Source organism: Mobula hypostoma, chromosome 9, assembly GCF_963921235.1.
Source record: "Mobula hypostoma chromosome 9, sMobHyp1.1, whole genome shotgun sequence".
Classification (NCBI taxonomy): Eukaryota; Metazoa; Chordata; class Chondrichthyes; order Myliobatiformes; family Myliobatidae; genus Mobula; species Mobula hypostoma.
In genome coordinates, this window is record NC_086105.1 from 47,445,844 (window position 1) to 47,471,211 (window position 25,368).

The 25,368-nt window shown below is 43.0% G+C and overlaps 1 protein-coding gene across 1 annotated transcript in view; it reads right to left on the reverse strand.

The window, feature by feature from the left end:
- Positions 1 to 25,368, reverse strand: part of tmtc1 (transmembrane O-mannosyltransferase targeting cadherins 1) — a 189,544-nt gene that overhangs the window by 71,736 nt on the left and 92,440 nt on the right. The window contains exons 6-8 of the mRNA XM_063058235.1: positions 24,109 to 24,212; positions 22,282 to 22,471; positions 10,092 to 10,213 (exon numbers count right to left, since the gene is read on the reverse strand). Coding sequence (XP_062914305.1) covers positions 10,092 to 10,213; positions 22,282 to 22,471; positions 24,109 to 24,212 — 416 coding nt within the window. The remainder of the gene's footprint in view (positions 1 to 10,091; positions 10,214 to 22,281; positions 22,472 to 24,108; positions 24,213 to 25,368) is intronic.

Genomic DNA, 25,368 nt, shown 5'->3' on the forward strand with positions numbered 1-25,368 from the left:
TGGAGGAACTCAGCAGACCAGGCAGCATCTATGGAAAAAAGTGCAGTTGACGTTTCAGGCTAAGATCCTTCAGCAGGACTGGAGAAAATAAAAGATGAGGAGTGGAGTTAAAAGGTGGGGGTAGGGGAGAGAGAAACACAAGGAGATAGATGAAACCGGGAGGGGGAGGGATGAATTAAAGAGCTGGGAAGTTGGTTGGGGAAAGAGATACAGGGCTGGAGAAGGGGGAGGTTGATAGGAAGAAAGAGAAGGGCGGAGGGGGATCAAAGGGAGGCAAGGAGATAAGGTGAGAAGGGGGAAAGGGCATGGGGAATGGTAAAGGAGCGGAGCAGGGGTGGGGTTTACAGTACTGGAAGTTCGAGAAATTGATGTTCATGCCACCAGGTTGGAGGCTATCTAGACGGAATACAGGTGTCCCCCGCTTTTTGAACATTCGCTTTACGAAACCTCACTGTTATGAAAGACCTACATTAGTTCCCTGTTTTCACTAACAGAAGGTGTTTTCACTGTTACGAAAAAAAGCAGCGCGCGCCCCGAGCAGCCGCTCTCCCCCGCATTTGGAACGGCATTCTCGCCGGCATTGCTTAAACACGTGCCTGTGAGCAGCCGTTAGCAAGATGAGTTCTAAGGTATCAGGAAAGCCTGAAAGAGCTCGTAAGGGTGTTACACTTAGCATAAAACTAGACATAATTAAGCATTTCGATCATGGTGAACCAAGTAAGGACAAAGTGAGTTTGGCTTGTGGAAGTGGACGAAGATGATGTTGAAGAGGTTTTGGCATCCCATGACCAAGAACTGATAGATGAAGAGCTGATGCAATTGGAAGAGGAAAGGATAACAATCAAAACCGAATGCAATAGCAAACGGACCGAAAGGAACTGAATGTGAAGCAACTGCGTGAGATTTTCGCTGCAATGATTGCAGAAAAGTACGACTTTAATTTTGAAAGGGTACGTCGGTTTAGGGCATATTTGCAGGATGGTTTGAGTGCTTACAAAGAACTGTATGATAGAAAAATGCACGAGGCTAAGCAGTCAAGCAAGCCTTCCACATCAGCCACAGCAGATGACAAACTTCAACCTTTGACATCGAGGCAGGCAGCGATAGAAGAAGATGACCTGCCTACCCTCATGGAAACAGTTGACACCCCAGTGTCCCACCAGCCCAACCCCTGGGCTGCGGACAGATACCGATTCGTGGAGAATGCAGCAACAGCCAGGATGCACCCAACACATCTTTAAGAAAAAAAAGCCGAAATAAACAAGCTAATTAATTAGGTGCCGCCCGGCGCGTAAATGTCGGCCCAGATCAGAGGCGATTGCCGATTGCGTTGCCTTTGATCTGGGCCGACATTTACGTGCCAGGCGGCACCTAATTAATTAGCTTGTTTGTTTCGGCTTTTTTCTTAAAGATGTGCTGGTTGCGTCCTGGCTACTGCTGTACCCCTGCATGCTTTGTGGATCGGTATCGGTCGGCGGCCTGGAGGGTGGGAGCCACTGCACCACCCCAACCTCCGACGACTCAGTGTGCTTGGTGTCTTCCCAATTCCTCTAAGTGATACTACACTGTACATACATTATTTCTACTTTATATCGGCTGTGTATTTTTATGTGTTATTTGGTATGATTTGGCAGCTTCATAGCTTAAAGGTTACTGGAAAGCGCTTGCGCCGTGTTTCTGCCGAGAGCACTTGCGTGAGATTTTCACTAGGGAGAGCACTGCGTCAATGATTGTGGAAAAGTATTTCTACTCTATATAGGCTGTGTATTCATCATATCATTCCTGATTTTACTATATGTTACTGTTATTTTAGGTTTTATGTGTTATTTGGCATGGTTTGGTAGGTTATTTTTGGGTCTGCGAACGCTCACAAATTTTTCCCATATAAATTAATGGTAATTGCTTCTTTGCTTTATGACATTCCGACTTACTAACCGTTTCATAGGAATGCTGTACCTTCAGATGGCGGGGGAAACCTGTATAAGGTGTTATTTGTCCAACCTGAGCGTGACCTCATCATGACAGAGGAAGAGGCCATGAGTAGACATATCGGAATGGGAATGGGAAGTGGAGTGAAAATGGGTGGCCACTAGGAGATCCCACTTTTTCTGGCGGCTGGAGAGTAGGTGCTCTGTGAAGCGGTCTCCCAATCTACGTCGGGTCTCACCAATATACAGGAGGCCAGACCAGGAGCAAAATCTGGTGGTAGCAAAGGATATTGGGAATGATGAGTGTGGGTTGCTGCAGGTGGCGTGTGGGATAGGGGGCAGAGAAGGCGTGCCGGGGGTGGTGCTTGGTGCGCGTGCAGACGCACCCAGCCCTGAGACACCAGGCAGGTCATTTGATTCCAAACAATTGGTTTATTGATTATTAGAGAAAGTCTCTCTGGCTCTTCCTGCTTGCTTTCCCTTTTCCCAACCATGATTCCTCTCCCCTGCCTCCTTTACACTCTCAGTCTACAATAGAGACTCATATCAGTCTTCAGTTTATCAGTACTCACATATGTCACGAAATTTGTTTTTGTGGCAGCAGCACAGTGCAATACACAAAATTACTACAGTACTGTACAAAGGTCTGAGGCATCCTAGCTATACACAGTGTCTATAAAATATATTCGTCCCCCTTGGAAATTTTCACATTTTATTGTTTTACAACATTGAATCACAGTGGATTTAATTTGGCTTTTTTGACACTGATCAACGGAAAAGAAAAAAAACGATCTCTACAAAGTGATCTAAATTAATTACAAATATAAAACACAAAATAATTGATTACATAAGTATTCACCCTCTTCAAGTCAGTATTTAGTAGATGCACCTTTGACAGCAATTACAGCCTTGGGTTTGTATGGATAGGCTTCTATCAGTTTTGCACATCTGAACACAGCTGTTCCCCATTCTTTACAAAACTGCTCAAGCTCTGTCAGATTGCACGGGGAATCGTGAGTGAACAGCCCCTTCAAATCCAGCCACAAATTCTCAATTGGATTGAGGTCTGTACTCTGACTTGTCCACTCCAGGACATTAACTTTGTTGTTTTTAAGTCATACCTGTGTGGCTTTGGCTTTATGCTTGGGGTCATTGCCTTGCTGGAAAACAAACCTCCTCCCAAATCACAGTTCTCCTATAAACTGTATCAGGTTTTCTTCCAGGATTTCCCTGTATTTTGTTGCATTAATTTTACCCTCTAACCTCACAAGCCTTCCAGGGCCTGCTGCAGTGAATCATCCCCACAGCATGATGCAGCCACCACCATGCTTCACGATAGGGATGGTGTGTTTTCGATGATGTGCAATGTTTGGCTCACACCAAACAGTGTTTAGACTGATGGCCAAAAAGCTCAATTTTGGTTTCATCAGACTTCTTCCAGCTAACTTCAGAGTCTCCCACATGCCTTCTGACAAAAACTCCAGCTGAGATTTCATGTGAGTTTTTTTCAAGTGGCTTTCTCTTTGTCACTTTCCCATAAAGCTGTGACTGGCGAAGCACCCGGGCAACAGTTGTTGTACGCCCAGTCTCTCCCATCTCAGCCACTGAAGCTTGTAACTCCTCCAGAGTTGTCATAGGTCTCTTGGTGGCCTCCCTCACTAGTCCCCTCCTTGCCCAGTCACTCAGTTTTTGAGGACGGCCTGCCCTAGACAGATTTACAGCTGTGCCATATTCTTTCCATTACATGATGATTGACTTAACTGTACTCCAAAGGATATTCAGTGACTTGGAATTTTTCTTGTATCCATCTCCTGACTTGTGCTTTTCAATAGCCTTTTTGTGGAGTTGCTTGGAGTGTTCTTATGGTGTAGTTTTAGCCAGGATACTGACTCACCAGCAGCTGGACCTTCCAGATACAGGTGTATTTTTACTACAATCAATTGAAACACCTTGACTGCACACAGGTATGCAAAAACAAATCTACATTTAACTAATTATGTGACTTCTAAAACCAACTGGCTGCACCAGAGATGGTTTGGTGTGTCATATTAAAGGGGGTGAATACTTACGCAATCAATTATTTTGTGTTTTATGTTTGTAATCAATTTAGATACCTCGTAGGATCTGTTTTCACTTTGATACTAAGAGTCTTTTTCTGTTGATCAGTGTCAAAAAAGCCACCATGATTCAAAGTCATAAAACAATAAAGCATGAAAACTTCCAGGGGGGTTGGGGGGGGAAATGAATACTTTTTACAGGCACTGTATATGTGCTTCGGACCCTGGTACAGTACTGTACTCTAAAAAGCTCCAGCTTAATCTCGATTCTTATACTGGAACAAAGCACAAGGTACCAAGCTTCAAAGCTGTGAAATTTGATTCCAGCACTTCTCTCAGGAGAAACAGGGAGAAAAGAACCAATTTCATTTTTAATTCCCCAAGAGACTGTCAACAGTTCAATGCTTCCATCCAATTAGAAAATCAACCACTGGAAACTGACTGCAGAACATATGTTGGGAGACTGTGACTGGCCAGTGGCCAACATTGTCAGGCTTCAGGAGCTCAAGGGGAGAGAAGCTGCAGGGGAGGAATTTCTCATTTCAGGCTCAGATCAACTTTAAGGGGGAATACTGACACAGTTTGTAAAGGGCCAGCAGTTGGCATTTCCTGTTCCAAGAGCTGCCCTTCTAGAAACTCCAGACTGCACTCGGAACTGATTACTGGGCTAACAAGCAGATGGAAAGAGTAATCATGCCGTGATCCACGGAAGTAGGCGTGTAATTGGCACAATGGGTTCCTGATAGCTTAGCGTTGGTTATTTCATGGATAATGATATGGCCCAAAAAAATAAAGCTACATTTTGTGGTACCAGTTACACTTGTGAAGTGCAATTTATTGACCGATTTGCCTTTCAGATGCAGTCACTACCAATAAATTTAACAGCTATCCGTATATAGCACAGAACTATAAAGAGCAAAAAAATACAACTGACTACTGAATACTTCAGTGTAATTTATAGAAGAATGTTCACATAGCGACCACCTTATTAGGTACTTAATAAAGTGACCCCTGATGTACGATTATGATTTCTGCTGCTTTATCCATCCATTTCAGGGTTCGGTGTGTTGTGCATTCAGAGATGCACATCTGCACACCATTGTTGTAACACATGATTATTTGAGTTCCTGTCGCTTCCCTGAACCAGTCTGGCCATTCTCCACTGACTTCTCTCATTAACAAGGCATTTTTGTCCACAGAATTGTTGCTCACTGTATGTGCTTTGTTTTTCACAGCATTCACTGTAAATAATAGACGGCTGTGCGTGAAAATCCCAGGAGATCAGCAGTTTCTGAGATACCCCAAACATTCCGTTCTGGCACCAACAATCTTTCTACAGTCAAAATTACCTAGATCACATTTAGTCCCCTTTCTGATGTTTGGTCTGAAGAATAACTGGACCTCTTGACCATGTCTGCTCGCTTTTATGCCTTGAGTTGCTGCCACATGATTGGCTTATTCGATATTTGCATTAACAAACGGGTATACAAGTGTACATAATAAAGTGGCCACTGAGTACAAGGCAGGACATTTGGAAACCTTTTCAATTTCAAATAGCATCAAACAATCTTTACAATCTGCCTGATCAGCCAATTGCAGTAAGAGCTGACCAACTTATCTGTTATGCAGTACTCCCTAGGCACTGTAGTAGAAAGTCAGTCCAGATCAATAAAACATAATAACTTGTCATTATTACACTGGTGTTTAAGGATGATTGCCACACACAGGACAGTTATGATGAAATTTCAAAGGTACTTTGTAAATGCTTTGTTTTGTGTTTCTGTACTGTTGCAATGCAGTACAGAATTGAGGATCATCTGCTTTCATGTTCTGGATGCTGACTGGATAGATGAATCTGAGGTGAAAGTACTACAAGTGAGTGAAGGATCGGTGGGGAGCTCCCACTAAAATAAGTGAATACTAAAGTAGGTCAAAGTCCAAAGTAAATTTATTATCAAAGTACATAACGTCACCACATACAACCTTGAGATTCATTTTCTGTGGGCACGCTCAATAAACCCATAATACTCCTACCATATTCCATTGGTTTTCACAAACTATGTTGTGTTTAAATTTGGAAAATATTAGAAGTGTTGTTTATGACTCTTCCATTAAATTCGAAAAGATTTGGAGGCCATTTATTCAGCATTTTCATCTGATGTAATTTGATCATTTCCAAACTTATTTTACTTCTCTGTAATGTTGGTTGAGAGGAATGGAGTCGTTGACACCAAGGTTTTCTTTTCTCCCATTTTTTACATGTTAAAACAGCCCAGGTCTTTTTTTTTCCAGTTTAGTTGATTAATTCTGTTTAGATTAGTTTTTTCCCCCCCTTTTCATGATTTTTGTTTAGATATTTTTCTTTGTTTTATATTATCCATTGGTATCCTATACGATTGGGAGTTTTATCATTTAAGTATTATTTGGTTTTATAATCACTCATTAATTATAACAATGTATTCCCAATAACTTTGTACTACTACCATGTCATGTTTATATCTTTATGAAACTAATAAAAAGATTGAAAAAGAAAAGAAATCCATAATAGAATAATAACCATAACAGAATAAATAAAAGACCATACCAACTTGGGCTTTCAACCAGTGTGCAAAAGACAACAAACTGTGCAAATACTAAAAGAATGGAACAACAATAATAAATAAATATCGAGGACATGAAATGAGAGGTTCTTGAGAGTGAGTCCATAGGTTGTGGGAACATTTCAATGATGGGGCAAGTGAAGTTGAGTTATCTCCTTTGATTCAAGAGCCCAATGATTGAGGGGTAATAACCATTCCTGGACCTGGTGGTCTCAGTCCTGAAGCTCCTGTACTGTTATCCTGATGGCAGCAGCAAGAACAGAGCGCCTCCTGAATGGTGGTGGTGGGTGGTGGTCTCTGATGATAGTGTTGCCTCCACACTTTACTTTCCTATAATTTGTTACATTAGGAAGATAATATTGTTTCTGCCTGCACTGTGGATGTCAACAAACTAGTTCACACTCCTACAAGGGGTCAGCTACATTAAAACATGTCAGTTTACTGCACAAAATTGATTGGGGAATCATCACCAGACTTGTGTCAAATATTGAAAAGTGCAGCAGCAACAAACTGCTGGAGAAGTTCAACAGGTCAGGCAGCATCTGTGGAGGCAAATAAATGTTTGACTTTTAAGGTCGAGACCTGCATCAGAATACAGTGTAGAGGGAGTTCATTGTTGGAAATTCTTGGCATTAATGATGGGAAGCTTGTGAAAACAATAATGAGATGGCAGCAGAAATTTCTTCGAGGCCGTTCACATTCAACTGAATTAGTTCAGGTTTTTGAAGAGGCAGCTCTGGAGAATTCATGAAGGAAAAGCAGTCAAGGCTGCTGGGATGTACTTTGACAAAGGATCACATGTTGGCTTTTAAAGAAATCTGAAAACCATCGGTAAAGGGGACAATATGGATACGCCGATAAAGGACAGGAAACAGAAATAGACTGTACAGAACGACATTTCCTGAGATCCAACATTAGTGCTTCAACTGTTTATAAAACTGAGTAGACTCTCACTTGGAAACACGCCACCTTCCAAACTGCCATGCACCTTCAGGCCCCACCTGACCCACTGCTGGCAGGGTCACATTCAGCCATGTCAAAATCCACAGAGTTGGCATTGGCGTTATTCTCAGCCTTGTGGGAATGCTTCAGAATTCAGGTGGATGTAATCGTCGGGGCCTGACTAAGTGCGTCCTCAGACCTCGTGGGAAGCTAGGGAAGAAATGACACAGGCCCTTAAAGAAATAATTGTATCATCTTTAGCCATAGGTGTGGTTCTGGAAGACTGGAGGGTAGGTAATGTGTCACTATTTAAGAAAGGCAGCAAAGACAATCCAGTGAGTTACATCTGTAGAGGGCAAGTTACTAGATGGGATTCTGAGCGACAGCATCTCGCAGTATTTAGATAGACAAGGGCTGATTAGGGATAATTTTGTGTTAAGGAAATCATGTCTCACAAATTGTTTTGTGCTTTGAAGAGATAGGAATTTTTTGAAGAGTTTTTATGTTTACAATAGTGGTGAAGTCTCAGACTAGAGGGCACAGCCTCAGAATACTGTAGAACAGAGATGAGGAAGAATTTCTTTAGACATAGGGTGGTGAATCTGTGTAATTCGTTATTTGTGGAAGTCATTGGCTGTATTTAAAGGTAAGTCATCAAAGTCAGGAGAATGGTGTTGGATGGGATAATAAATCAGCCATGATGGAATGGTAGAGCAGACTCGATGGGCTAAAAGGCCTAATTCTGTACCTATGTCTAATGGTCTTGTACCTAAGAAGAATGATGAGGGCAGGGTAATGGATGCTGTCTTCCTGGAAGTGAGGAAGGTCTTTAACAAGGTCCTGCATTAAAAAACAGTTTGGAAGGTTAGAGCACGTGGGATCTACGAAGAGATAGCTACGTAGTTAAATAACTGACTTAATCGTAGGAAGTAAAAGGTAATGGTGAAGGATTGTTTTTCAGGCTAGAGGCCAGCGATCGAGTCGTGTACCACAAGGATTGATGCTAGGTCCACTCTTAGTTGTCATTTATGTAAACATTTTGAACGAGAATGGACAAGTCATTGTTAGTAAGTTTGCCAGTGACAATAAAATTGTGGTATTGTGGACTAAAGAAATTTTATCAAAAGAAAGGATTTTGAAACAGCTGCATGATTGAAACAAGGACGTGCAGTACACTACATAGTTATGAACTTCAGTAGGACATGGGCTATCTGAAGGAATGGGCAAACTCAGAGTAGATACAACACAGAAGAGGATGAAGTGTTATATTTGAAGGGACAAGTGAAAATATGCAACATAATCCAGATGATATCAATTTAAAGAGGGAGCAAGGTCAGAGAGAGGTCCTCATGAACAAACCTTTGAAAATGTCAGGGCATTAATAAAACCGACAAGACTGCAAAGAGAATCCAGGATTCAGTGCAAATTCAGCAGATGGTAAGAAGGTTTAAAGGACCAAATTATAATCATCTTCTTCTTCTTCTACACAGATTAGGGACATTAGTTACCTCATTTAGAAGAATGGTATTCAAACTTGTACACTGGATACAGAATAGAGAAATTCTGTCCTCCAGCACAATGATACCATATGCTGAGGGGAACTAGATCCTCATTAACATTAAAATTGGAGTTCTCCATTCGGAAGTGAAGTAAAGGGAGCAGTTTCCACATAAGGGTTGACAGAGGTCCGGATATCCCTGTCTCATAATGCTGGAAACATTGAGATGGAGTAATATTGCTTTTTCATTTGAGATTTGAAGCAGAAAAAGGGTAATTGGATCTGAGATAACAATCAACCATGATCTCATTCAATACAGGACGAGCTAGAAAGGCTGACTGATCTCACCTCCAACCCTTGCTGAAGAACCAGAAGGAACTGTGTGCCAAACACCACTGGTGTTGTGAGATTCACCTCCTTTATAGAGTGTGAGCTCTGAACACGAGTAGGTCACAAGTTATGAATGTGACTGAAGTAACTTATTCTGGAAACAATGAGCAGGTCAGGCAGCATCTGCTGAAGGAGAAACAGAGTTCATGTTTCGGGTTAATCACCCTTCATCAGCACCCTGATGGCAGATCTGATGAAGGGTTATGGAAATGAAATAGTGGTTGTGTTTCTCTCCCCATTGGTGTCACCTAACCTGCTGAGTCCTCCCAGTACCTGCAGATTTCTAGCATCTGTAGCTTTTTTTGCTTCTGGAATGGACCTTATCGATCCATGACCCAATTCCCTTCACCATTCCCTCGTGCCAATTCCACGTGGAAACTGTACTCAGCACAAGTCCCTTTCAGAGTAGATAAACACACAGGTGCCAAAGTCATGGTAAACTATACTCAGAAATACCCGCAAAACTGCCTGAGGACTCACCCTAGACAATCCTGAGACCAACTTCTTTCAATAAAATTCCATATTTAGCTGATTACTTGAATTTATATTTTCCAGCAGCTAAGATGGGATTTGAACCTGTGTCCCTTGGTCAACAGTTCAGAACTCTGTCTGCTAGCCCAGAAACTCAACAACTATACCACCATCCCCATGTTCATACTCACCAGGTAGTCCTTACCTGGGCATATACAGCACCCGCTCTGCCACCACAAACCCCACTCGGAAAAAGAGGTTGCTGGCTGGAATGAATGGGAAGACCAGGAAAAGCAAGCCTACCAGAACCTCTCTGTGCTCTTGTTTCTGCAGAGAAAGTCAGACGAGGGAAGAAAGGTGTCAACTTATTGATGATTTGGACAGTCCCATTGAACAGAAATTCACATGACATATATACATGTTGTCATATAGTCGATTATACACAGAATTAAACTCAGATTTAAATAAGTAAGTATGATATAACATAATCTGATCATCTTCCTAAGTAACATAAAATCTTGATGGAACAACCAACACAATGCAATTCCCAATTGAAGTAGAATCACCCCATGCTCTTTCATCATTCTTAGGAGAGTACACCAGATGAGGCTGAGGTTTCAGTCAAATGCCCTACCTGAATTTCAGCACCTTTAAGAGTGCAGCACCTCACCAGATTAGTTCTGAAATGTCAACATGTGCATCTTGAATGAAGCCCAAGAATGTGATTTATTTTGGTTCCATTTTTGAGCCACGGCACACAGGTTTGACAAGGCCATACGCTTAATAGGTTGTGCTTCTTAAAGTCCTCCAGCCCAACCCCACAACACCAGACAATGTGTGGCCCAGATCTTCCAGTCCTCTCGCTGTCAGCTGACCTTTCATTGGTCTCGAAGCTGGAGCTGATCATTTTTTAAAAAATCATAATTATTCATAATACTACATGAGATTCATAAGTATTTTTAAAATGTAAGCATACATTATAAGTATTATTTCATGAGATTATTACTATTGCCTGTCCTTTGTTGCACTGAGAAGATAGGTGTTGTACTTGTTCTTGAATATTCATCTGTGACTCTTAATGCACTGGAATGTTTGCTCTATGTCCTTCCAATAATCACCCTCATAATTGCTGAATAATAACTCTATATTTAACTTATTTCTTCCATTCAAATCTCTTCAAGGTCCAGGTCCGGCACTTAGTTAGTGTTGATTAGTTAGGCCAGACCATAAAATATGGAAGATTTTCATGAGCCTGTTGAAATTGTCAACCTCTGCTTTGTGGACATGCTTAACAGATTTCAATCTGTCTAACTGCTGGGATGGAACATGAACCAATGTTCTTTGCTTTGAGTTCTGAGACTTCATTGCAGTGGTATCAGCATTGCAAAATTGTAATTTTCTGTGTGGTGATCTAAATAATTTCTGACTGATTACTTTGTGCTGAACTCTGGGATGTTGTGTTTGCTATATGGGAAACAGTGTGGATTTATGAAAGCTTTTACTTTACTGCCATTATAGTTCAAAATGTGAACCATCACACTGAAAAGCTATTATGATGATATTCAGCAGACATTAGTTCCAATGCAGTGTACCACCAAAGGACTGTGACCAGAACGGCCCATCAACGTACAAAATCTATGAAAAAAGGCCACACTTAATGGAGAAGAACTGGATGCCACAATGCAGGCTGGATTGGAAGAACCTTTTCAGTACCAGCCCTTCAAGCTCACAGATCGACAGTGTTAGAAAGCACAAGGACAATTCCACTTGCAATCAGCACATGCATGCACATGTGCATCAGACTAAATTCAACCAGTACCAGCGTTAGCTACTCCAAAAGGCCAAGCTGAAATCGAGCTGGACAGACTGACACAAAGTTGCCCATGTGCAATTGTTCAGATTCAGTGGACCACACCAGCCGTGGGTATGCCTGACAAAACTGTACAACTGTATCAAAACTACAGAATCGCACTAAACCATCCTCTGAATGACGAACAATATCCACTAGCCACTGCAAAATGTACACAGAGGTAGCGGGAAATATTAGGCCTTTCCCACTGCGATGCACTATTAAACATCAACATAGATCAGCTGCAACTAGACCTCTGCACCTTTGTATAAATTTGATGCATCTTGATCACCGATCCCACTAACCTGCATGGGTGCATGGCCGCACGGTAACTGAAATGCTCCACTGCACATAGGATTTTTACCGTGCAGCTGGAATCCTCGCTTATATAATTATTTATTAAAGTGCCGTGCAGTTTTAAGGCCATGCAAAAGTTTCCTGCTCAGAGCGATGGTTGGCCCGTGCAGCTGTAAGAAAAAAATTAGAGGGAACAACGCTGTTGACGAACTCTGAAGACAATGTTGGTAGGATAGCGCATGCTGAAACAGAAACCAGTGCTGCAAGCAGAACTCCAAATAGAAAAGTGTACAACTATCTGTAAAGTGTACAGGCACAAGCAGTGAGATTGAATGCATTGCTGTCCTGGAGAGCCAACACAGGAATGATGACCTTCTGTAAGGTGAGACGTTAATGATTCTATGTTTTTATGCAATTGCACTAAGTACCCCTTCCAAGCTGAAAGCTCTGAGTTCAGTTTCAATGAGCAAAGGCACGGAGGAACATCTGGAGAAACTTCTGAAATGCCCGGTTCGCTGCCGCTGCTGCTGTGCAATCAGGAATCTCCGGAGGGTAGGCCCCAAATCCTCGGCTTTGCCTGTTGCTGGAGGCCGGGGCTGGGGTCAAAGTGCTCGGCAGAGATGGTGCTCAGTGTCGGAGGGCTGGTCGGAGGCTCGAAGTTTTCGGACGACTCAGAGTCGGACTGTGGTCAGGTGCTTCCAGGATGCTGCATCGGCAAGTTTGTGGTGCTGGAAGCTCATGGCAGGGAGAGTTTCTTCCTTCTCCCGTCTGCGTGAGATCATGGGACTTTCAAGAGACTTTGAACTTGTTTTTACCGTGCCCATGGCCTGTTCTTCATCAAGTTATGGTATTGCTTGCACTGTTGTAACTATATGTTATAATTATGTGTTTTTTGTCATTTTTTCAGTCTTGGTCTGTCTTGTGCTTCTGTGATATCACACCGGAGGAACATTGTATCATTTCTTAATGCATGCATTACTAAATGACAATAAAAGAGGACTGCGTGCCCTCACAATCATAATCATAAATAAACATCTTGGTGTTCAATATGCTTGTTATTTTCCTCAGTATGTACTTTTCAAACTTCCCCCCCAGTTCACCCACCAGCCACAAATGGTTTCTATGAAAGCTTCGATCAGTCATTTTTATCTCCACAGCAGTAAAATATTTGGAGTCAGCCTTGGCTGATAAATGGCAGAGACCTTGCAATACTTGTTATCATTTCAGCATGTTGAGTTTTTCCCCTCCAGAACTGCGATGTCTCTAGGCGAGGTGCTGGCATTGAAGCTTGGAATTCTGCTGAAGAGTATCTGCAGATCTTTTAATTACTTTCTCAGGTGCCATGAGGATTTAAGACACATCGTGCCACAATTCATCAGTGGCGTTCATTCACAATCCATTAAACTGACACAACTGCAGATGCCTCGTGGTTCTGCTGCCGCCTGGGGAGCAAGGCACGCTATTTGATTTAAGAATAGACACTGCATTAAATAGAGATGCTTTAGCAGAACTCTCAACATGTTTCGACCACATTTTCTACAAGTCAGTTCTGTCTGTCACAAGATAATGAGAAGCTCATCTTCCATATACTGACTTATCTGAAAGGTGCACATACCACCCACCCACTACTTGCCATCATGCCTTTATACTCCGCAATGCTTTTCCCAGCTTCACAACCAAAAGCTGCCTTAAAACTCCCTGACAATATTTCCAGCCACCATTTCCCACCAATCCCAGTTCGGCCATTCTTACCCCTCCTGAATACCCCACTTTGTCATTTGGAATTCAGTCTTCCAGCAACACAACCAGGTACATTTTGTAATGTGCCTTCACTGTAGATATAACTGATCATTAACAGCCCGGCCTACAGAAAATGCACCTGGTTAAGACTCAGTGAGGTCAGCAGTATCATTATTCAGCAGGAGGCACGGGAGTTGTGTACAGCAGAGGAGGAGAGAATGGAGGAGAGAAGGCCAGATCCGGAAGATGCAAAGTAAAACAGTGAGAGAGAGAAAAACATTGAAGAAAAAGAGAAATAGTCATACATGATGCAAAGCAGGTATTCAGTCACATAATATGCAGAAAGACAATGCAAAAGAGAATATACCACCAAGTAACTGTTTACAGCTACCCCACCCCAAGAACTAACTTTTAAATTTAATACATTTATGAGATGTGGGGATCAGTGGCATAGTTGTTCACATAATGCTCTTACAGCCCCAGTGATCTGGGTTCAATTCCTGCCACCGTCTGTAAGGAGTTTGTACGTTCTCCCTGTGACTGTATGGGTTTCCTCCAGATGCTCTGCTTTCCTCCCACATTCTGAGGATGTACAGGTTTCCCAGGTTAATTGGTCACAGGGGTGTAACTGAGCAGCGTGGGTTCATTGTGCCGGAAAAGTCTGTTACCATACTGTATCTCTAAACAAACAAATAAATAAACACAAAAGATTCTGCAGATGCTAGAAATACAGAGCAGCACACGCAAAATACTGGAGGAACTCAGCAGGTCAGGCAGCATCAGTGGAGGGGAATAAACAGCCAATGTTTCAGGCCAAGACCCTTACTGATGATGATGATGATGATGTGTCCTGATGTGCCTTGGCTCGAAACATCAGTTGTTTACTCTGCTCAATATATGGGATCATTGTCATTTTTGCGCATCCTAAACAGCCTTGGAAAGACAGTGGTAAGACTAAATGAGATGAAGGTACTCACACAGCACTGTCAGGTTAGAAAATGGCAGAATGTGAGCTCAGTGACAAAGAAGTAATTGGGAGGAGAGCCTGCAAGCGGCGGTGGTTTCACAGGCCACCTGAACTTGACCTTCAGAGCATTTGGCGGTCAGAGGTTTGGGAGGTGCTGCAGAAGAGATCTTGCGAGAGATCTGGAGAGTATGGAAGGGAGAAGATGGGAGGTGAAGACAGCAAAAGCACAGATGAGCTCATTCAAGGAAAACATCACTGGGGAGGAAAGCAGGTGGTGCTCAAGAGCATATGGAGTTGGACCTAAGCTCAAGATTAGAGGTTGCAAATACTCTTGTACATTTTTGGACATTAATAATAGTCATTCAGGAAGCAGCTCACAAAGGTGCCCTCTAAGTGACAAACTGTAATACCGAATGGAAAAGCTACGAGAAGATACACAATGCTTTTCAACATCATTCTGGCTTCCAGTCAGTATCAGTGAATGTCTGACAATAAATACTTGGGAAAGGAAACAGCACGTAGAAAATAAAGATCTATTAGCTCAAGGTTCCTTACTAATGCTGTTCACTTCCACTGTACACAGCATTGTGTAATTGTACACCGAGAACTGGATTACAAAGCTGCAGGCAATCCACTCCCAGTCATTCCTTCTTTATTCAAGAGATTCTGTACCAAATTACATTTCTCATGCACACCCATCTCCGAGGTCTTTTGAAATGCTTCTACTTCAGCCCTAGTCAATTGCTTAACTGCTAATGAAGTTAAATAGGGTTTACCTTTTATGTGGAATGAAATACAAGTGGTTAAGGACTGCATCCTGTATGAAGGCAGTAAAGGAGAAAGCTATTAACCAAATGCCATAAATAACATAGCTAGTGGCTTCCAAAGTGACAGTAATGTGCGCTATGTCACACAACAGTCATAACCAGCTATCGTTTTTACATTATAATAATATTGTGTTTTTGATAAATATAACTGATTCTAACAGTCAAAAGGTTTGTTCCTGAGTTTGTTATATTGCTGTAATTACGTCAATCTCTATAATCCTCTGCTTACTGGCTTCTGTGCCCTACAACTGACATTATGGCTGGTTTATTATCCTTCTGAACCCCATTCTCCTGTCTTCTCCTGGTAACTTTTGACACCCTCACTCAATGATTCAGGAACGGCTTCTTCCTCCCCCACCATCAGATTCTTGAATGGTCTGTGAATACTACATCATTATTCCTTTTTAAAATACTACTTATTTATTTAGAGACACACTGCAGAGCAGACTCTTCTGGCACAATGAGCCGCATCACCCAGCAACTCTACTGCTTAACCTTAGCCTCATCACAGGACAATTTACAATGACCAATTCCCCTACTAAACCACACATCTTTGGAATGTGGGAAGAAACCGAAGCACCCAGAGGAAACCCACGTGTTCACGGGGAGGATGTACAAACTCCGTACAGATGGCATCAGATTTGTATTCCGCACTCTGACGCCTCCAACTGTAATACAAACCGCTATCTGTAGAGTAATTTTATGTCTTTGCACTATTCTGCTGCCACAAAACAACAAATTTCACACCATAAGATAGTAAAATCAGGTTCCAAAATTGGATTCCTTAATTCAAAGCTGTGGACCCTAATAATGGACTCATCAGCCAAGGGAAACATCCCCCCAGTATCAAACCTGTTGAGCACTTCAGGGTTTCTGTTTAAACTTCAGTGAAATCTCCTTTTGTTCTTCTAGACTCTGGAGAATTCAGGCCAGGTCTGCACAATCCCTCATCGTGCAGTAGAAGCCAACACCCTAGGAAATGGAGAGGATGTTTTCTATCGTGGGGGAATAATAAATCAGCCATGATAGAATGACCTACTTCCACTCCAATGTCTTGGGGTAATTCCTAAGCAGGGGAACAAACAGCAAATGAAACACCAAAGGGCAAAGTGTGCGTGTAGGAAGGGATAGGCAGTTCCTGCCATGAACTGTACGTTCTCCCTGTGACTGCGTGGGTTTCCTCCGGGTGCTCTGGTTTCTACCTGCAGTCCAAAGACAAACCGGCTGGTAGGTTAACTGTTCATTGTAAATTGTCCTGTGATTAGCCTAGGGTTAAATCGGGGGATTTCTGGGCAGTGTGGCTCAAAAGGCCAGAAGGCCCTATTCTAAAACATAGAAATCTACAGGACATTATAGGACCTTCAGCCCACAATGTTGTGCCAACCATGTAACCTAGCCTAGATCCTTCCCTACCACATAGCCTTCTATTTTTCTAAGCTCCATGTACCTATCTAAGACCCTATTGTATCCGCCTCTACCACCTTTGCTGGCAGTGCATTCCACGCACCCTCCACTCTCTGTGTGCAAAAACTTACCTCTGACATTCTCCTTGTACCTACTTCCCAGCACCTTAAAATTATGCCCCCTTGTGTTCGCCACTTCAACCCTGAGAAATTCTGTGCTGTATCTCAATCATCATCATCACCAGGTGCCATGCCCAGTTTGAGCTTTGACTGCCATGGCCCACACACTCCTGTTTTGGGTGGATAGATAGATAGATAGATCGATCGATCGATAGATAGATAGATAGATAGATTTGAAGAGGTAGGAAGGGACGATACACAAGGAGATCCAAACGGGAAGATAACTTTAAACACGAAACCTTAGGATGGGGGTGGACCCAGAATATGAAGGAGAGATCAACAACGACACAACTGAAGTCTGGACAGGACTTGGTGTAAGATTGGGATACCCAGGACAATACAGGAGAACAGGAGGCAAGTTAAAACTCTACATCTGCCTGCCTATAAATCACAATGTAGCTCAGCGGGATGTCTACAAACAAATTCAACACCAGTACATCTCAGGGATTTGGATTGTCAGGTCCAGATAAACAAAAGATGCTATAATGAAGCAAACCCAGGGGATGCTTTACAGCCATCTTGTCTGAATTTACTTCATACTTGGAAAACAATAACTGGAATTTCTTCAGGGAAAACAAACATTTCCTTTTGAAATCAAATTTTGTTTTCTTTTCCAATTTCCTAGCCAAAAATGATTCATCATATTCCATTTGATTTTTCAATTAGCAATTAAATGGAGCTGCTTTCGAACTATTTTGCCCAAAGTAGAAACTGCAAAAGAGCGCACATTAGACATAAGAAACATATGAATGCATCTGGACGGATTAGGCTCAGTGAAATGGAACTCATCCATTTTTCCAAAGACAAGGTCATGCTCAGAGACCCAAGGGTAAAGTGCAACCAGAAGGGTTTAAAACCTCGATGGCAGTTTGCATTAAGTCAAAACATAACTCTGCCAATAGCCTTGCTGCAAAGGCACTCCAGTGCGTCAGTGAAGATTTCAGCAATAATAACTATGCAGTCCAATAGACAGGAGATGTTTTTCATAAACTGGAAAGTGAGAGTTCAAATCCTGCCATGGATTTCTGAGAATTTAGATTAAAAATAAGCAAGAAATAGTTACTCATGCATATAAAAGAACTCCTTCACCAAACTAACCAAGAAGCATATTGTTCATTTTGATTCCATTGTGTCTAATCTAATCTGATCTTTTGGACATTTCCAACCATGTAGTAGATGGCTTAGGCTTGTCCTGACAAAGGCCTTCACCAGTATCACTCAAGGTTCTAAGTGCTGGCTGGGCAGGACTCGGTGTTGTATACGAGTATTCTTGTCTTCCTGTAATAGAGCTCTCTAATTGGATCATTGAAGTAAGCAAGAGCAAGAGAGAGAGAGAAAATGGGTGGGTAGGGGGTGGGGAGTGAGAGAGAGGGCAGGCGAGTGGATCAGAGAGGGTGGGCGAGGGGCGCAGAGAGGGCAAATGGTGGGACAGAGATGGAGTGTGGAGGGGAGAGGAGGCAGGAATGGCAAGGGAGAACAAGAGAGAGAGAAAATGGGTGGGTAGGGGGTGGGGAGTGAGAGAGAGGGCGGGCGAATGGATCAGAGAGGGTGGGCGAGGGGGGCAGAGAAGGCAAATGGTGGGACAGAGATGGAGTGTGGAGGGGAGAGGAGGCAGGAATGGCAAGGGAGAACAAGAAAGGCAAAGAAAGACCAAGAGAGAAAGGGAAAGTTAAAAAAGAGAAAGAATGAAAGCAAGAGAGACAGCATGATATTAAAGTGGATCAGACAAGGGACACAGATGTAGAAAAGAGACAGACAGATACACACACTTATGCACACAGAAAAAGGGAGATTGGGAATGATAGAGGCACACAGACAGACAGAGAAGGAGCACATACTGGGAAAAGGGATAAAAGGCTGAAGAAAGGGGAGAGTAAACAACACTGAGACTGAAATGGAAAATCATGTCGTACAAATTGAAGCACGCTTTTGCTATTGGATTTTATTGCCAGCCGTGCTGCTCACAATACAGATGCTTGTCCTCTATTTTTCCATTCCCTGACCAGACGTGCTGAGCTGTAGGGAACCTCCTGCTGTCACCACACAGACAGCAGTAACCTGGAACAGAGCCCGAGTCAGAGCTGAACTTCTGCAATGTGAATGAGTCAGTGAACCTCACAAAAGGACCCATTGTGGCAACTTCACCCTGTGTGTTCCTCTATTTTGAGGATGACCAGTGAATAACAGCCAGCCTGTGCTGTGAATTTACAACAACAAAACCTTGTGTTGATATAGTGCCAATGAGGCTGTTTAAAAGAAAGCTTCATTACCAGGCCTTTAAAAGTTGTCACCATACCACACTGAGCAGCATGGTGGCATAGTGATTAGTGTAAAGCTATCACAGAGGCAGCGATGTGGGTTCAGTGCTGTAAGGAGTTTATACGTTCTCTGTGTGACCTCATGAGTTTCCTTCAGGGGCGTCGGTTTCCACCCACAGTCCAAAACCATACAGGTTAGTGGGTTAATTGGTCACATGGGTGTAACTGGGTGGCACCGGCTCGCTGGCCAGAACAGCCTGTTACCGTGCTGTATCTCCAAATAAATAAATCACATGTGGGAACTTGGTCAGTGTGGAAGGTTGCAAAAAGGAGCAAGACGGCGGGACAGGCAAGGGAACCCAGTGTTGCACTTGTGCATGCAGCCCAAGCTATGACACAGACGAGCCTCAATCCACTTGCTTCTGCCTCGGGAAAGAAGCCAGCATAATGAAGGACCCCAGTCATTCTCTCTTCTCTCCCCTCCGTTTGCGGCATGGGGGCGGGGGGGCAGGCAGAAGATACAAATACTTGAGTATGTCCCACCCACGGTCAAGGACAACTTCCATCCCGCTGTTCTCAGGCTCTTCAACAGACCTCTCATATGCTAAAGGATGAACTCTTCACCTCTCAGTCTACCCGGTTGCGGTTTCTGCACTTTAATCTACCTGAACTGCACCTTTTCTGCAGCTGCAACACAATACTCTGCATAAAGACCAGAGATTCTACAGATGCTGGAAATCCAGAGCAACACACACAAAATGCTGAAGGAACTCAGCAGGTCAGGCAGCATCTATGAAGAAGAATAAAGAGTTGATGTCTCGGGCCAAGACCCTTCAGCAGGTCATAGAGTCATATAAAAGTACAGCAGAGAAACAGGCCCTTTGGTCCATCTAGTCCATGCCAAACAATTTAAACTGCTTAGTCTCATTGACCTGCACCGGGACCATAGCCCTCCATATTCTACTATCCATGTACCTATCCAAACTTCTCTTAAACGTTCAAATTGAACTCGCATGCACCATTGTGCTGGCAGCCTGTTCCACACTCTCACGGCCCTCTGAGTGAAGAGGACTTTCATCATGTTCCCTTTAAACTGTTCACATTTCACCCTTAACCCATAACCCATGACCCCTGGTTGTAGTCCCATCCAAGCTCAGTGGAAAAAGTCTACTTGCATTTAACCTAAATACACACCACAAAATTTTGTATACTTCTATCAAATCTTCTCTCAAACTTCTACATTCCAAGGAATAAAGTCCTGAGTGTGTTTGTTACTAAACTGTATAAGACCATAAGACATAGGAGCAGAATTAGGCCATTCAGCCCATCGAGTCTGCCCTACTGATCCTGGGTCCCAATCAACCCCATACACCTGCCTTCTTGCCACAACCTTTGATGCCCTGACCAATCAGGAAACGGTGAATTTTCACTTTAAATATGTCCGCAGTCTTGGCCTCCACAGCTGTCTGTGGCAGAGCATTCCACAGATCCACTACTTTCTGGCTAAAAAAATTTCTCCTTACCTGGGTTCTAAAAGATCACCCCTCAATTCTGAGGCTTTGCTCTCCAGTTCTGGATAACCCCACCACAGCAGACATCCTCTCCACATCTACCTTATCTAGTTCTTTCAACAGTAGGTTTCAGTGAGATCCAACCCCCCTATATTCTTCTAAATTCCACTGAATACAGGCCCAAAGCTGCCAAACACTCTTCATATGTTAACCCCTTCAATTCCCGGAATCATCCTCGTGAACCTCCTCCAGACTCTATTCAATGACAACACATCCCTCCTGAGATATGGGGCCCAAACCTGTGGACAACACTCCAGCTGAGGCCTGACTAGTGTCAAATAAAGCCTCAGCATCATCTCCTTGTTTTTATATTCTGTTCCCCTTGAAATGTATGCCAACATTGCTTCTGTCTTCTTTACCACAGACTCAACCTGTAAATTAACCTCTGGGAGTCTTGCATGAGGACTCCCAAATCCCTTTGCACCTCTGATGTTTGAATTTTCTCCCCATTTAGATAATAGCCTGTACTTCTGTTCCTTTTACCAAAATGCATTATCACACTTTTTCCAACACTGTATTCCATCTGCCACTTTTTTGCCCATTCTTCCAATTTGTCCAAGTCTTGTCACAAACACATTGCTTCCTCAGCATGACCTACCCCTCGACCTAACTTTGCCACAAAACCATCAATTCCATTATCCATCACACTGACAGGCAATGTAAAATGTAGCGATTCCAATGCCAACCTGAGGAACACTGCGAGTTGCTGGCAGCCAACCAGTAAAGGGCCCCTTTATTCCCACTCACTGCCTCCTGCCTGTTAACCATTCCACTATCCATGCCAGTATCTATATTCTGCATTCTGTTTTCCTTTTTACCACCTCAATGGACTTGTATATGCAATGTTCTGTATGGATGCCACACTGACAAAAGCTTTTCACTCTATCTCAGTTCATGTGAGCAAAATAATAAACCAATTCCACTCTTGCTATTAATGATGCAGCAATCAAAATCAGAATACTCAAAAGGACAAAGTGGAATGCTCACTTAGGCCGAATGTAGACTTGGAGGAGAAAATGCCTGAGGAGTGCATGGTACTAGATTTGAAACCAAGTATGGGGATTTTAAAATCAAAGCATTGCCAGACTGGAAACTACTGAGGACGAGGAAACACAATGCTCACTGGGTTACGACTGGACAAAGCTCAAGTGTGATGGGAGAACGGGCAACTCATTCAATCCAACCATCTGGAGGCCGATGATGGCAAGGTACATTTTCGTTCAAGTGCACAAAGGATGTTGTACGTGGGAAATCGATGCTCAACAGAGACCGAAACCGAAACCTCGGGTCTCCTCACACTTACCAGGACAGAGTGGAAGCAGCTCCGAGTCAGAAGGACCATGCTCAAACCAAACACTGCCGTTGCCAGATTCCGCCCGTCCCACAAAGACTCCACCAGAGGAATACTCCCTACTTGCCAATCGTAGCAGAGGGTCATGGGCGCCAACAGCAGCCAGGCATTGAAGGCCAGCAGGTAAGAGTACGTGAGAAACCTGCAAGTCAAACAGAAAGAAAGAATGAACTTGCACTTCCACGGTGTCTTGCGTGACATCATTGGTTATTGCCACTGCAGTGAAGCTAACTCGGCAGCTGATCTGCTGCAATCAAATCTCTCATGCAGCCAAACAATACAGGTCAGAAAATTCTGTCGAACTTTGTCAAAGCTGCTGAGCATCTCACACACCTTCAAGTAATTAGCAGAATCGTTTACTTGAATGAGTACTTTTACACCTACTAGCCCATCTTTTTTATGATTTACTCTTTCACCGATATGGGCATTACTGGTAATGTCAGCAGTTACAATTCAGCACCAATTACCCCTCAACTGAGGTAGACTAGAGTCAATCACATTCACGGGCCTTCAGTGATGTTGGATAAACTGCAGTCAGCTAGGTAAGTGTTTGTAATAATCCAGTAATTTCCTGGATACTTGCTACTAAGAATAACTCGATTTGCAAATAATTCAAATCATAGCAACTCAACAATGTAGCATCCTGCATCCCAGTACACTTCAGTTTTAACATGGATTATGCATTTTGCATCTGGATTGGAACTTGAAACCATTGTGTTTTGATTCCCAGGCAGATCACAAAGCACCAGAGCTTGCTTCTGGCTGTGATCTGCCCATGATCACTGGCGACCTAGCTGCGAAGTACAACATAACCTTTTGCTCATTCACAAGTTTGGACTTGATAATCAAGGTGTCAAGTGTGCTTGGCTTTACTTGTTGTAATGCCAGTGTGCCAGACCCAACCCTTCCCACTAAAGAGCTGCACAGACAGTAAGAGCTGATTGAACCATGCCTCCAGTTTAACCAGCTGTCAAGATCACTCAAGCATTTAGAATGTCCATAACAATTAGAACTACATGACTGACCAGGCATCATCTATAGAGGAGAGAGCCCTTCAGGTCAATTTCCTTACATCAAAACATGTTATGATAAAAGGTCACCGACATGCAATATCAGTTTCTCTCTCCACATATGGTATTAGTACCACTGACCAGTCAGTTTTAATTTCAGATTTCCATCATGTGCTGTATTTTGCATTCATTCAATTTGAAAAACTGGGTGCTGACCTACTCAACTGTGCTACATTTTTAGAAAGAATTCTCAAAACTAATGAAGATCATTATTTCTAGGCTTTGGATCACCTATTATGCACCAAGCCTCTGTTAACTGCACTCATTTACAAACCTTCACGGAGACACTAAAATTTAAAGTCAACCTTTGGATCAAAGACAATGGTCTAAAAAGCCTTTAATGTAATTTATTTCACCAAAACCTAATGAGGATAGTTCATCACAAAGAGTCGACTGACATATTATTAAAAATTTCTGAATGCATTGATCAAACTACATTGGGCCATCATTCTTAAACATTGCAAGAAATGTACTTAAGAGCAAAATTTAAATATAATCATATTTTAAAACTGCCTGCTTGCAATGATCCACGGCAAATTTTTCATTTGGAGAATTGCAAGCGTTTATATGGAAATTGAGGGAGAATATGAAAGGGCATGCACAATTTCCATTGCGGTCACAGAATGCCCCTAAGGTAGCAACCTATTCTCAGATGTGGAACTTGTGAAGAAATAAAGGCCTTACACATGAGTGGAAGGTGGCACGGTACCTGGTGAGGAGGTAAGGGGAGAACGAAGCTGGGTTGTCCTGCTCTGAGAAGTTGGGCATGGAGCCAGCCATGATCCGCACTCGGAAAAACAGAATGAGGAGCACCTAGGAGAGAAAGAAATTATGGTTATTGTCGGCACAACCCACACTGGGCAACATCCAACAAGAAGCACAATGCAAGCTGCATTATATTTCCTAGACTTATAAATGACTGCCATTGCTGGTCATGGCTCCAGCATCGCACATAATCCAGGATGACACAAAGGAAGGGCTACCACCCACTGCCACCACCGGATGAGACACTGGTCCTCCCACTGCACATCCTCTTTACTCCTCATCAACAATCCTAAGAAAACTCAGGGGGCTGAAAAGCTTTACAATTTGCAAGCCCAGTCTGTGCTTGCTCGGTTGTACAGTAAATTTCTGATTGATGCCTTACAATTTGTGGGATGGTGCTGTCCATCTAGATTGGCTGCGGCACTTCCTGTGCAACAATAGTGGTTCCAGTTCAGGAGTAATTTATTGGCAGTGGTAGTTTATACATTGGTAGTATATTGGGGCTGTCCTGGTACTGGGAACAGCATGAAATGGATGCTACAAGCCTGGTTCCTGCGAGGGCTGTTCTGCATACAGGAATTAAATAGAAGGAGCAAATTTATAAACTGCCGGAGGAACGCAGCAGATCAAGTGGCATCTGGGAAAGCAAAGGAATGGTCAACATTTCAGGTCATGACCCTGCATCACAACTGAGAGAGTGAAGGGAAGGCAGCAGAACTGAGAAGGAGGGGTGAGACAGATTCTGGTAGTGTTAGGCAGAAGTAGAACATAGCTAGTATATAGAAGACAGACAGACACTGGCAGGTGACAGGCTTCTAGCCTCTCATCCCACCCTCTCACTTCAATATACTAGCTATCCTCCAACCACGAGGCTCAAGTCCTTCTTGTTTTCTCAAACTCAATTAATTTCAGGTTTATTGGTAGACCAGAACAAAATTCAATCCTCTGAGCAGAATAGATGAATGCATTTGCTGGCCGAAGAAGACAACTCACAGATTCATGCAGAGTTTGTTCAATTGTTCATGGTCCGCTGAACATTTCATTACAATAGGTTCAGACCATAAGACATTGGAGCAGAATTGGCCCATTTGGGCCATCGAGTCTCCTCCGCCGTTTCATCATGACTGATCCATTTCCCTCTCAGCCCCAGTCTCTTGCCTTCTCCCCATATCCCTTCACGTCCTGACTAATCAAGAATCTATCA